The sequence below is a fragment of the Tursiops truncatus genome, chromosome 13 (assembly GCF_011762595.2).
Source record: "Tursiops truncatus isolate mTurTru1 chromosome 13, mTurTru1.mat.Y, whole genome shotgun sequence".
In the NCBI taxonomy this organism is placed as follows: Eukaryota; Metazoa; Chordata; class Mammalia; order Artiodactyla; family Delphinidae; genus Tursiops; species Tursiops truncatus.
The window spans coordinates 41,216,097-41,230,336 of NC_047046.1; the positions used below are offsets into that span (position 1 = coordinate 41,216,097).

Consider the following 14,240-nt stretch of genomic DNA (forward strand, 5'->3'; position numbering starts at 1 on the left):
CCTCTAATCTCTCTTCCCTGCTAAATGTCTGGTTGAGATTATTTTTTGATTAGACAAAAAACATACAAAGATACACAACCTAAAAATACCTACCCTCAACGGAGGTATTTTAGCCAACAAAACCATGCTGCCTGCCTCATCTGAAAAACTAAGCATCACACTGGGATTTTAAAAAGGGATATCTTAGCCTTTGTGACATCCTCCACTTACACATTCTCTCTCTCTAGATATTAACATTGTGGAGGAAGTGTAGGGACTTGGATGCATGGTCAACAGATGTAACAATTAAATGGATACTATTCATTTGTTTGGGCCTCAAGTGCAAGAGAATTACATATTTTATTATTAAAAAAAGCATGAATATTAACTAAGTAGGCCCTCTGTGAAAAGGAATAGAATTTGCTTCTCTGATGGAAGGTGAATTGTTAAACGCTCAGATCCCAAGAGGAGATGAATGTCATATTAATCCACCATAAGGTAGAGGGGGGAAAGCTTTGGGAAAGCACTAATGATGCAAGGAATATTAAGAGAAATACTAAGGGAAAGGTATAAAGCAATTTAGAAAAAGGACCAGGACACACCAATGAACGTTTTGGACAAATGATACTCAAATCAAAAATTCCTCTCACGCTCAACATTCCATTCAGATTCTATGTGTGCAAGAGAACATTAATACTGTGTTGAAAATATATTCCATTTGTTCATCTGGGTCCTGAGATAAATAATATATCCAGAACCAGAAACATGTTTACACAGAATAAAACTAATCAGAAGCACAACGATTCACTAACTTTTCCACAGGCTGCAAACTTCCAAGAAATATTCTCACTAAAGCCCATGTAAAACTATAGCATGAAGCAGAACCATTAACGACTCTCACCAGTAAACTCTACTCAAGAAATAAAGAGATGGAAAATATTAACACTCGTTATCTGGAAAGAAGAATTCATCTTTTCTAACCCAGGCCGCCCCCCACACCAAGTCCATTTTGAAAGTTTATATAGAGTATTTTTTTGGAATCCAAAATAGAAAGGAAAATAGAAGAAACATTTCAATCTCTCTTACACATTGTCATTATCTTCTAAACACTCAGTAAAACTGTCAGTGTTATTCTGGCACATTTAATGTATAAGAATAGGCCATTTAATGTATAAGAAAATCACTAATAATATTAGTACTTAAATCTGGAAAATACAGAGATAAAGTGACCAATATTTTAGACCAATATTTTAGCTCTTAGGGATATGTTGCATTTTGCATAATTAAGCAGTTAGTCTTTTATAAACCATAATCCTCCTAAAGACCATCATTTGAAAACTATACAGCAAATCCTACTGAAAACCTATTAATAAAGTTTCCAACATACTTTTGACTTCATTTTCATTAATATCTACAAGAGCATTAGAAGTTTTGTTATAGCTGGTTTTAAGGATCGGTAACTATAGTTGGAGCAACCCTTCTACTGTACGTTCTCAGAATGCAGCTGATTAGTGTATGATAAAACTTGTTTACCCCTGAAAATGAGTTCAGAGTCTAAAATGTTGAATTTTCTTTCCTTTCTTAGAGTTTGATAGTAGGAGACCATGAGGTTGATCAGACTTTTAAAATACTATATCACAATTATTTACAGTATTATAAAACACCATGAAAGGAGTAGGAAAGAAAAAACTCTCATAGTGTAAAAACACAAATGAATGACAAAAATAGTATAAAGTAATAGCAATTACCATTTTACTAGTAGAAAAAGATCTGCTTGATAAAGTTTAATTGGCTGATAAAATTCTTAGTGTTATTACTAAGTGCTTATCAAATTAAAAACATAGGAGGTAACCCCAGAGGAATTAAGGGATAATGGGACAATATGAGTAAGTGAAAAAATTATCCTTGTAGTTCTAGCCCATGTGATAAATGCAAAATCCCTGAAAACAGTGGCTTAGAGCGACTTCAGAGATCTTTACCCAAACTGCTTTTACAAAGATCTGTGTAAAATTTGGTGGGGAATAAAAAATGATGACTGAATTCTTTATGTGATCGTTATGATAATGATTATTTCCAGGCTGTTGAAACCATACATATAAAATTATTTTACGGCAATTTCAATCATTTATGTTTCCCTATCACAAAAACTCACCACTCTACATTTTGATACAGATGCTTAAGCAACACACAGCACTGCCATTACCATAATAACTTCTGAAATTAAAACCTGTCTAAAACTCTATGGAAAGCTAACATCCAGTTCATTAACCATTCCTGTTAGTCTTCAATAATGCAAAAATGATTAGAAGTTTAATTTGTTAATCACCTGTGTTTTGACTGGCAGTAGATACACAATCCTCTCCAGAAGTCTAAACTAGCCCTTGCAGAAAATAAAATGTGCTAATGTCTTATCAGGCCTAATAATAGTAATAAAAAATCAATCATGCTTAGGTAAACCATTGATGGTTGAACAATTAATTCATCTTTAACTCTGCTTAATTATATAGGCACTGACGTACACAAGGAGGAGAAAAATCTATGGGTAATAATGTTTAGAGTGTCACTCACCAATCATGTGATTTGCAACATGCACCTGAATATCCCATTCATTGTAGAAAACCATCTGACACTTGATGCACTGATAGGTCTTCTTCTGAGAAAACAAGCATAAACAGAATTACTTAGACACATGCATTTTTTAAAATTTTAATTTACATTTTTAAAAAACCCAACCCTACCTACTCACAGCATTTTCTTGAGACCTTGGTCTTATATATGTTGTTAACCAAGCTTCCGTGAGGCCACTTGGGCAAAATTCTATGCCCTTACTATGACCTTATGGCTTGATCCTAACACTATGCTTTTACTTGCAAACAGTTGGAAGAAATGAGGGCACATAATTATGGCATAATATATGTTTAAAGATACCTAAACTCAAAAACAGAAGTTGGTATTAAAAAAATATCTGTAACACATGGCTGAGTTTCAGAAACCGATGTCTTTGAAGATCAGGCACACTTTCATTCTGACCAACATAACTGTAGTGTTGTTTCTAGATATTTTAAAGTAAAATAGCCAATAAGTTAAGATTCACAAAATGTAGCTAAGAGATTTAGAGATGATAATTTTTAGGTGAAGTATGAAATTTAGATGATGTTTCAGAAATTGCTAAGTACTAGCATTTAAATACATATCTTCTATAAAGAAATCATGTCATATTGAACATTCTAATACCATTTTATCATTTTACACAAAAGTCTTGTGGATAGAACAGGATTTATTATAATTCTTGTATCATAAATAAAGAAACTGAGGTCCAGAGAAGTAGAAAAATGTGCCTGATACCACAGTGCCACACAGCTGGGAAGAGAAATAAGCTCTCTTGATTCTAAACGCAAGGCTCTCTGATAAAGGCAGCTTTTAAGATTTCACATCTTTATTATTGTGTCCCCTATACAGCTCTGTACATATTAGATGAACTCAATAAGTAAAGTACTGCTGAAGTTTTCCAGAACACAGTTAACATAAATGCCTTTATGATGAAACTTGATCTTTATAATTAAAAACCACCTTGGAAAACAAAATAAAGCCTTATGAAATAATCCATTTGAAACGCTCCCAAAAGTGAGAAAATGACATTTGTAAAATCACATCAATGACAGTTTGTTAAGGCATTCTTACAGAATTATCACTTCATCAGCAGTCATATAAAATTGTTTTACAAACAGTAGCAACAGAAAATATCAGTCTGTCGATTGCAATTAATTTTAAAGAACTCAACAAAATCAAAGTTAAGCACAAAAGTGTAAATGCTGTTAACGTAAAGTTTTCTTAATTACTGTCACTTAACGTAGTATTTGCTTCCGAAACAGAGGATGGAATGCCTTGAAAAACACAGCAGTGCGGGCATATTTCCAGTGGAAGTTTTCTATATAATCTAACAGGCTTTGTACATTAGGCATGCTGTGAATTGAGTGTGCTAGGTCTAAATCTAACACGGATTTGAAAAACCCTGACAATCACCAAGGAAGATTTACTGCGCTGAGCTGTTTACAAGATGCTTTTGATGGTAACATATAGAGCAACATGTGTTGCATAAATAACATCTATCCCTTTTTTAACAATATTTCCCTTTAGAACTAGTTAGAAAATATTTCTTACTCCCAGATGACCTACATTATATATTGTTTATTAGCATACTTCCAGCATTATTCCTGATATGTGACCTTGCTGAACAACAAAGAAACATACACTTAATGGCTAGTCTTTTCTCTTGTTAGCAGAGTAAAACATACAATATGTCGAAAACTGTCTCCAAAAACGATGACTGATGAATATGTTGGCAGAATATACTAGGGCTTTTTTTTTTTTTTCCTGGTCTAATAATAAAGAATAAAATGACTTGACAAGCCAAAATAATAAAATACCAGCACTTACTATTGCCTTCAAAATGAACTGACACGTTTGAAGATCTATGTTTATAAGTTTTCTTTTATCATTGAAAGAAAATGCTTTTGTCACTACTGATAATTCAAACACTAATGCTACTCTTAAGACAACGTCCAAAATGTTACTTTCTATTCTTATTAACAAAGTCATATTCTGATCTACAAGCTCCTAAATTTGGGGCTAGATGGAGTAAGAATTTAATGTGATCAAAAACAATATACCATGGTCTTAAAATGCTGCAGCTTAAACTTCATCTCACTGTACATCTCACATTTCCCAAATACAAAGCAGTGATACATCAATTGGGATGTGCTGTAGTTTTCTTTTTAAAGCCATGGCATAAAATTCATTTTTACCCTCAAATTAAAAAAAAAAAAATTTAAATGACCTTTAAAACATTCCTTATTGTAATTATAGGCTCTTTGCAAAATATCTGAAAGACCCCTGCCTGCCCGCTTCTCCCCCATACACCATCTTTAAGTAACGTGGTTATAACCTCTGAAAGTGTTGGCCTTGCGGCGCTCATTCCCTTGGAGGTAAGGCCATTCCAGCTCTGTACAGCTGAGGTTATGAAGGAATTCTTCCTCATTGTAGGCCCAAATCGACTTTTCACCCGTTGGTCCTAATGCTAGGCTCTGTAGCTATAAAGAACAGGCTGAACTTCTTGTCTAAAATGACAGTGACATGATGAACCCTTTTTCAGACTGAAAATAGAGTTATGGTGTAAGAAATGCTTTGAGCAACTTTCACTATCCCCGTTACTTTCTTCCAAGTCAATCTTTTAACCAACAGAACCCCAAATTAAGCGTAATACTCCAGGGGTGCCCTGACCTGTGCAGAGTACAGGACTGTCACCTCCCTTAGAACAGCTGCTTCCATCTACATAGAAGACAACAACAAAAAAAAAAGTCAACTGAGATCATTTCTTTTAAAAGCAGATAAAAGTAGAAACAGAACTTCCATTGTTTGGGTCCCAGATTGGCCTTTATCAACGCTTAAGTTGTCAATTTACTTGAAATGCTAATTTAGTACAATTTTTAAAAGAGACTTTTTTTCATTAGCCTTTTTTAATGTGCTACTTGGGAGTGGGGTTGTCATTTCCTGATTGTTCTCTTTTGTTTTCTGATACTGATAGATGTAATTATCAAGGATACAACTTTTTCCCAGCACCTCATTATTTTTGATTGATTTTGAGAACAATTTAAATGTGCCTTTTTGACACTCTTGTTTTCAGTGATACTCTGGTTAAGGTACTCAGAGACTTTCAGAAAAGATCATCTCATAAGTTAAAAAAAAATGATTAGGATCTCTAATAATGTATACTTTAAAAAACCACATTATTCTGATGAACCTCCCTCCCCATTCAATCTATATTCCATTAGGACTTAGGCTTCACATTTAGCCTCATCGAATTAAAAAAAAAATTATACTTTGTAGTTGTAATTACTTTGATTTTTTTTAAAAAACAAAACACTGAGTGTAAAAAAAAAAAATCATTGAGTCCATAGCAATCCTCAAAAACAGAAAAGGAAAAAAATTTCAGTTGCCACCATCGAAGTGACTATTACATGAACCTCTTGTCCTGCAAATTGGTAATTAAAGGCACAGAGCATCATGATTTTTCAGGAGGTAGTGTAGTTCATGCCTTTTTGATGAGGGAAAGCTCTTTTTTACCGAAGGCTGACAGTAAGGGATGACAAAATTAGAAATTCACCATTCTTCAATGCCAATAAAATGGTCCAGGATAATCATTAATGGATGCTAAAACTATTAGGAGAAAGGTTAGTCTCAGAGACACAATTTTCATCCTTTGATAACAGCAAAGAGAAAGATGTACCTTTACAGAGACTTATCTGGTAGCAATCACTGTAACCAGACTATTTCGTTTACTATTACTAATAACGGACATTATGTGTCTCTCAGTGTGATGCAGTATGAAGTATAATACATCATAATAAAGTATTCTTATCTAAAATGTATACCTGAGTCTAATTAGGCCTTTAGATGAAGCATTCTAATTTTGGGGAAATGCAGGGATAGAGGAACAAGTGTTTCTTTGAGGAAAAAACATTACACAAATCCAGAATAATCTTCAAAACAAATCAAGAATATTCTTGGCCTGTTATCTTCAAAAAGTTAACGTCTAAGGGGGAAAATAACTGGAGAGATTGTTCTCAAATGAAAGAGAGAAAAAAGACAACTATTTAACGTAGTGTGAGGCAAATATAATGTGTAGTTTCTTAACTGGGGAGAAAACAGCTATAAAAAGGTTTTTGAGGAAACTGAGGAAATCTGAATATCAGCTGATTATTAGACAATATTGAGGGATTACTACTGTTAACTTTCTCAGGTGTGATAATGGTATTATGATCACGTGAGTAAATGTCCTTTCTGTTAGGAGAGGCATACCGAATATTTAGATGTGAAATGGCATGATGTTTGCAATTTACTTTCAAAAGATCCAGAAAAAAAGAACATATATAGTCATACATAGATAAAGCAAATACGGCTCAATGTTAACAATTATTAAATCTAGGTGCACGCTTGAACATTTTCATAGTAATAAACAAGTGGGAATAAATGAATAGGGTAATTTATAATATGTAGTTTTGTCCACATTAAACCCCATCCCCTCTGTTCATTTTACATTCCCACACTTGGTGTACACCAAAAATAATCTGTGCTTAGTTGTTATAAATACCTTTGCAAACATTTTTGTATTGTTTGGAGGGATTCTTCAGATGTTTGTTTTTCATGAATCTAATGTATAAACCCTAAGAGGGCAGGAATCATTGCTGACATCCATTTCTGTAGTAAAGTAATAACAATTCCTTACAATTGCATCATGCTTTACAGTCTATAAAAACTCATATGGGTGAAACTGACTTGCAACAAAACTGTGAGAATAGATAAAAGAGGGATTATTATCCTCATTTACAGATTAATTAAATGACTTGTCCCAAGTCATGAAGGTTGTGAATACCATAAGTAAGGCCAATATTCTACCCTGTCTCCCACCCACTGGGTTTTAACACAGTTTAAACTATGATCATTTGCAGGCAAATTTACAATTACATTTTAGGTGCATTTTGGAAGAATGCTCTCCTTAGAATTGTTTAGTGCTTTGGTCCTTGACAATGCCAGGGATGGTATGAGACTAGCTGATGACACTGAAGGAACTGTTTCTAGCCACTTCCACCGTAGGCTCCCAGTCCCAGACCCTTGACCAAGATCCACCGGGCAGAACTGGCTCCCCAAAGTCCCCCAGTCTGCTTCAAGATTTTCTTTTGCTCTCAGTGTCTTGAAGTTTTATTGTCATATTTTCAACTGTATATTTATGTTTATTTGTCCTGCTCAATACTTGAAGAACAATTTCAATCTGAGGGTTCAGGTATGTCTCCAATCCTGAAATCTTTCAGTGACCTTTTCTTCAGTTTTTATGTATCTCTCACACACTTTCCATTCACTGCCACTGGAACTCCTGTTAGACACAGACTGGAGCCTCCCAATCTATCCTCCATGTATCTTAACCATTTTTCCATTCATGTTTTAAAAATCGGCTTGTCCTCTATGTTCTGGTCTAGGTGATTTTCTCTGTACTTTTACAAACCATTGGTTCTCTCTTCACTGATGTTCAGTCTAGAGTTTATCTTAACTACTAAAGCTTTTATTTCAATGACTATTTGTCATTTCTAACGTTTCTAATTTTAAATACAAGTGCTCTTTTAAAAAAAAATTTCTACTTGGATTTGCTCCAAAATTTGTCACTCCTTTTAGGGAAAATCATACTTTCATTTGTCTTTTTCAAAGTCTTTGTCAGACTGCTCGTCTGCTTTACTCCATGAATCTAATGAATCACTCACATATTTTGGAAGCTTGGTTTGAAGCCCATTTTTAATGAAAGGTTTTTATTCTGTGTGCTCATTCCTCCCTTTCCAATACTTTTGCCATTGCTTCTACTAGGCCATCCAGGCTACCAGACCAGGCTAGGTCACACAGGGGCACTTCCTGTGTATTTGCTGTGCTACAGGGATGTCAGAGACACTGTGAGCTGAATCACAGGGCTAGCATATGGCTAATTCAGTTTTAAGTCACAAACTGTGTCTCTCCTCCTACCCCTTTAACTGTACAGCTCACAGGCCCTAGATCCATGTATTGCTCAGCAACAGAACCTTTATTCTAGTTTCCTGTCATGAGCCATGAAGTTTCTCCCCAGGTCCCGCTTTAAGCAGCAGGTCTGGCTTTGTCCCATAGGTAATGAGAACTCTAGATACCACTTCTTATTTCTGGAATAGAGTCCAGGAGACCCCTGGCTTCAACCCTGATAACCACTTGGTTTTTAACTTTGGTTCTCAGATCCCAAAGATGGACAACTGTTTTGAGGCTGACTAAATCCATTTGGTTTTCTAACTTTCTATTTTGTCTATCATTGGTATATGTTTGGAGCATCAAAGCATGAAGTTACAGAGTCATTTTTCAAGGACATCCCACAGCCCTCAGGCCTATGTCACCAATCCCAAAGTTTGGCAGTGGCTATCAAGGAAGAATTAGTCTCAGACTCAATCGGGACCCCCTGAAATTAAGATGTGCACAATGACGCTATAAAATACCCATTCCAAATACAACCACCAGTCTTAGTAGGAAAGCAACGTTAGGATTCTCCTTCTGCAATTAGTTACTATGCAGTGGCTTCATCATATAGCTGTGTGACAAATCACTTAATGACCCTGAGTCTTAGTTTCCCTCCCTGTAAATTAAAAATAGTAAAACTTACATTTATAGTTGATGTGAGAAGCAAGTAAGAACTATATAAAAGTGCTTAGCTTAGTACCATGCCCACCATGTAGCATGCCTGCATTAAATAGTAACTACCTTTATTACTTTTTTAAAAATTTATTTATTTATGGCTGTGTTGGGTCTTCATTTCTGTGCGAGGGCTTTCTCTAGTTGTGGCAAGCGGGGGTCACTCTTCATCGCGGTGCGCGGGCCTCTCACTATCACGGCCTCTCTTGTTGCGGAGCACAGGCTCCAGACGCGCAGGCTCAGTAGTTGTGGCTCACAGGCCTAGATGCTCCATGGCGTGTGGGATCTTCCCAGACCAGGGCTCGAACCCGTGTCCCCTGCATTAGCAGGCAGATTCTCAACCACTGCACCACCAGTGAAGCCCCCTTTATTACTCTTTACTTGACAGGTTATTAAGGGGATGGGATGGAATACCCGATGAGCTGTATGGCACAATAAAGTTGCTTGTCAAAGATTATTTCTCACTCTTTTATGTGGACTTTAAAACCATATTAAAATTTCCCTAAACTAGAATCCAGTAATTTAGATTGTATGGAAATTAGCAAGGGCCAAACAAATGTTTATTAAATAAAGCTTTAAAAATTAATTGCATAGGGCTTCCCTGGTGGCGCAGTGGTTGAGAGTCCGCCTGCCGATGCAGGGGACACGGGTTCGTGCCTCGGTCCGGGAGGATCCCACATGCCACTGAGCGGCTGGGCCCGTGAGCCATGGCCGCTGAGCCTGTGCATCCGGAGACTGTGCTCCGCAACGGGAGAGGCCACAACAGTGAGAGGCCCGCGTACCACAAAAAAAAAAAAAAATTAATTGCATAAAGAATGTCACAAGTTGGTGACAGGGTTGTGGGGTGGGAGGGAAGAGGAGGGTAGAACATGTGAAAAAAGGTGCAACCTCGCTTGGAAAAAAGCTGTTTTCAAGGTCTATAGCAACATCCATTACCATCTCAAGAACAAATATATTAATTACAGATGAGACATATATTTAAGATCAGTGGCACCTTTACTTGGCAGTATTTTGTTGGCAAGCAAATGGATATTATATGTGAATGAAAATAATGAACCTACAGCTTTCCACAAATACGCAATACTTCAAACATTTTAGTAATTTGGTTTGGTCATTTTCCAATTCTGAATTTCTATGAAAATAAGTCACTGAACAGAGAGGGAAAAAAAATGGGTGAAATTAAATGAAAGCTACTAATGATGAAAAGCTCACCCAAATAATTCATTAAAAAAACACCAGTATCAACTTTATATTGTGTGTTTTCATGGTGGTTAAAAGGAAGACATTATTGTCTTACAGATGTAGTTAATGTCTAGACATTAAGCACTATATAACACTTCACACAATGCCTGGCATGTACTAAAAGCTCAATAACCAAGGGGTATTACAAGGAGGAGAGAACACACACGAAGATTAAACTGTTATAAGTATTCAATATTTTGCCCACCTAACATGGCAAAGCACTAAATGGCAAACCAAGTACCAGTCAATGTTGGCAAGGAGAAGACAGTGAAAACATACCAGATAGGCATGGGTTAATATGGTCTACAAGAATCAGGAAAAGCTCCCTGGGAGAGTAAAGACTTGATCTGAGGTCTAAAATGGAAATAATTTCCTTGAGTTCAAAACCCAGATACAAAATGTCTAGTACATGCCAGGCAAGTTGCTCACAGTCTGGTGGGGGTATTTGGTGGAATGAGGAAGGTAATTCAGAACAGAAGAAGGGCTAAAGAAGATTGCTCTGGACAGGAAAAAGAGAGACAACAATCTAGTCAGAAAAAATCTGGAAAAAGATTTTTGCTTTAAATGATTCATAAAAATGCATTTTTTTCTTTTAATTATAGACAAATTTTGCACAGGTACATGTAGTATAAGAAAGGAAAAAATATTTATCTTTACAAATAAAATCCAAAACTCTATGAAGATATGAATTTAAGCTACTAGTAACTTTGAAATCAAGGGGTAAAAAAAGTTGAACCGTTTTTCAGCTTCTCTTGAGTTCTCTTTGAATATTAGATAAAACAGCATTAAAATATTTTATTTTCAGGGCTTCCCTGGTAGCGCAGTGGTTGAGAGTCCGCCTGCCGATGCAGCGGACACGGGTTCGTGCCCCGGTCCTGGAAGATCCCACATGCCGCGGAGCGGCTGGGCCTGTGAGCCATGGCCGCTGAGCCTGCGCGTCCGGAGCCTGTGCTCCGCAACGGGAGAGGCCACAACAGTGAGAGGCCCGCGTACCACCACCCCCGCCGAAAAGAAAAGAATCCGCCTGCCAATGCAGGGGGCACGGGTTCGAGCCCTGGTCTGAAGATCCCACATGCCGGGGAGCAACTAAGCCCGTGCATCACAACTACTGAGCCTGCGCTCTACAGCCCATGAGCCACAACTGCTGAGCCCACGTGCCACAACTACTGAAGCCCACATGCCTAGAGTCCATGTTCCACAACAAGAGAAGCCACCGCAATGAGAAACCCGCGCACTGCAATGAAGAGTAGCCCCCGCTCGCGGCAACTAGAGAAAGCCTGCACACAGCAACGAAGACCCAACGTAGCCAAAAATAAATAAATAAATAAATAAATTTATTAAAAATAATAAAATGAATTGTCTCCTAACACATTTATTTATTTTCCTCAAAATGTGCATTTTTATGTTCTTGAACTTGATGTCTAACATTAAAAACTGAATTTAAGCCCAAATTTCCCTTGGAGAGAGATGCTTTATTAGGCTCACTTATTCATCTCCAGTTCTCAGATTTCTCCCAATTCAGCTACTGGAGTCTCTTCCAAGGGACCTAGCTTATCTCCCTGACTAAGAGATCTTCATCTAGATGATCTTATTTAATGTTATGCATTCAGTTGCTGTTTCTATGCCATTGTAAATTTACCTAAATCAATCTCCTATAATGTTATCCATAAGTAAACAGTCAATAAATTTTGTTCACTGATTGTCCAGTGGACAATCTTAAACAGGCATCGCACATTCATCACCTTCATTCCTAAGGTACTATTTAGGACTTGTCTATTTCTGCCTGCAAATCTCTCTTCTACCTTACACAGCACCAGTGAAGTGGAAGAGGCTGAATAACACAAACTAAATTATTGCTGTAGTAAAGCTTAAAGAAAAAAACCCCACCAGAGCATGCGCTGATTCTTTTTGAGTTAGGGAGTTTGCCCCTAGTTACCCATGACTGTAATATTTTGCTAGTTCCTAGTATGAACTAGGAACATATGAAATTACTATGACTCATAGTAATTAACTTCCTGTACTGTTTTGTAAACATTCATATCATTCAAGAAAGCTAAGAAATTGGGACTGGGGGAATAGTAGTTTGAATAATGAGTCTTTTATAAACATAAATCTGAGGAGGAAAAGAAGAAGTCAAAATTCTTGCCTTATACCAAATTAGGGTCAACGTTCCTTGCCAGTTATTCCAACCATATACTGATCGTTTTCACCTTAAAAATCTGAAACCTCCCTTCTGTCTCACCATTTTCAAAATGAAGAGGTATGGCTGGTAGATATTGGGGATATACAGTTAGAGAGATGAAGGAGTAGGAACATTAAGTACTGTATTGCAACACCACTGAATTGCACCGTATGCCCATGGAGATCCAATCCCGAAGGCTGGTAATACAATTTAAAATCCCACCACAGACCAGGAGAAAGTTTTGTGACAAAGAAAAAAAATATTTTAGGATTCATTAAGACATATTTTCTTAAGTATATAACTTCTGCCCTCAAAGCAAGTTGAGAATGTAGACAGGTTTGTGAACTCCTTACGAGTACTAGTACCATTTACTAGAGACTCGTCATACATATCAAAAGGCTGACATAGAGAGAAGTTTTATTTAATATTAAATCATAGAAGTTTCCTCTTGATTCTCTTATAATTCAGTACATGTTGTATCAGAATTATTTCAATAAAACCGATTTATCTCTAAAGAGCTGTAAGGATAGGGAGAGGGCTCTGTCTTACCCATCTTGTATCTATGCAATACATAATGTAAATATTTACACACAATCAAGCAATGTGTGAATGATTCATACCTGTTCATTGTAAAATAAAAAAAATCTTTGCTTCCTTCCACTTCTCTTTAGATGAAGGCTTCTGTGGAGTCACAGTGATTCCCTTTTGTTTATATTCCTAATCTATCCTTGTAGCTATTCTTCTGTAAAAGGAATACTGCACATTCTGGTAGTTTGTGTTTCATCTACAGAACACCCTCCCTCTTATTTGGGTCATTTCAATTACGCTGTATGTGGTACACAAGATATCCTTAGATTTATCCTTAGATAATATCCTTAGATAATACACAAGATAATCCTTAGATTTATCTTAAGAGGAGTACATTAACCAAATCGCCTGGTCCTTTATCACTCTTATTCCAATGAGATATATTACCTCCTGTCCTCCTACTCCCAGCAGTTTTTTTTTCGCTTCTCTCTTCCTCCCTATTTTCATTTCGGGTTCTGCCTTCTCTTGTCCATCCCTTCCACTTGAACAGCTTTCCTACTGAAGCGCGTCACACCATCCTTCTCTTCTCCTTCAGATTGCTTCTAAAATCCCACCTGCTCCGTAAAGCTTGTTAGCAATAACACCCACACAAGAAGGTGGGTGTTTACTTCTTTATTCTTGTTGTTTGTACTCTTCAACAGTAAGTTTTTGAGGATAGAGGTCTGTTGCCTTGACTTTACCTATTCTAAAACATACTGTGCAGTTACCATGTATATAAATGTATAGGTGGTGGGGTTCTTTTAATCCCTTGATTTAACTGAAATTATTTGGATTTCTTCAATCCTTCCTCATTCATCATTCCAAAAATATCTTTTAAAAATAGAATAAAATGCCACCATATTCTTTATATTTTCAAAGGTACTAGCACAAGCTTATATAGAATATTGGGGAGTTTGAGAATTGAGAGGGACAAGTGAATATTTCAATTTCCTCATCACAGACAATCAAAGTGAGGTCCCCAGAGAGATGAAGTGTCCTTGTCTGTGACTCACAGAAA

The 14,240-nt window shown here is 36.6% G+C and overlaps 1 protein-coding gene across 16 annotated transcripts in view; it reads right to left on the reverse strand.

Moving 5' to 3' along the window:
* Nucleotides 1-14,240, reverse strand: part of ZNF521 (zinc finger protein 521) — a 283,746-nt gene that overhangs the window by 130,411 nt on the left and 139,095 nt on the right. For 12 of the 16 annotated variants that reach the window (XR_012325358.1, XM_073790619.1, XM_073790629.1 and 9 more), the window contains one exon: nucleotides 2,548-2,632. Coding sequence is in view for 15 of the 16 variants with exons in the window: in XM_073790619.1 (XP_073646720.1) it covers nucleotides 2,548-2,632 (85 nt within the window). In the remaining variant the exon portion in view is untranslated. The remainder of the gene's footprint in view (nucleotides 1-2,547; nucleotides 2,633-14,240) is intronic. The other 4 variants (XM_073790620.1, XM_073790628.1, XM_073790626.1 and 1 more) reach the window with 1 other exon arrangement.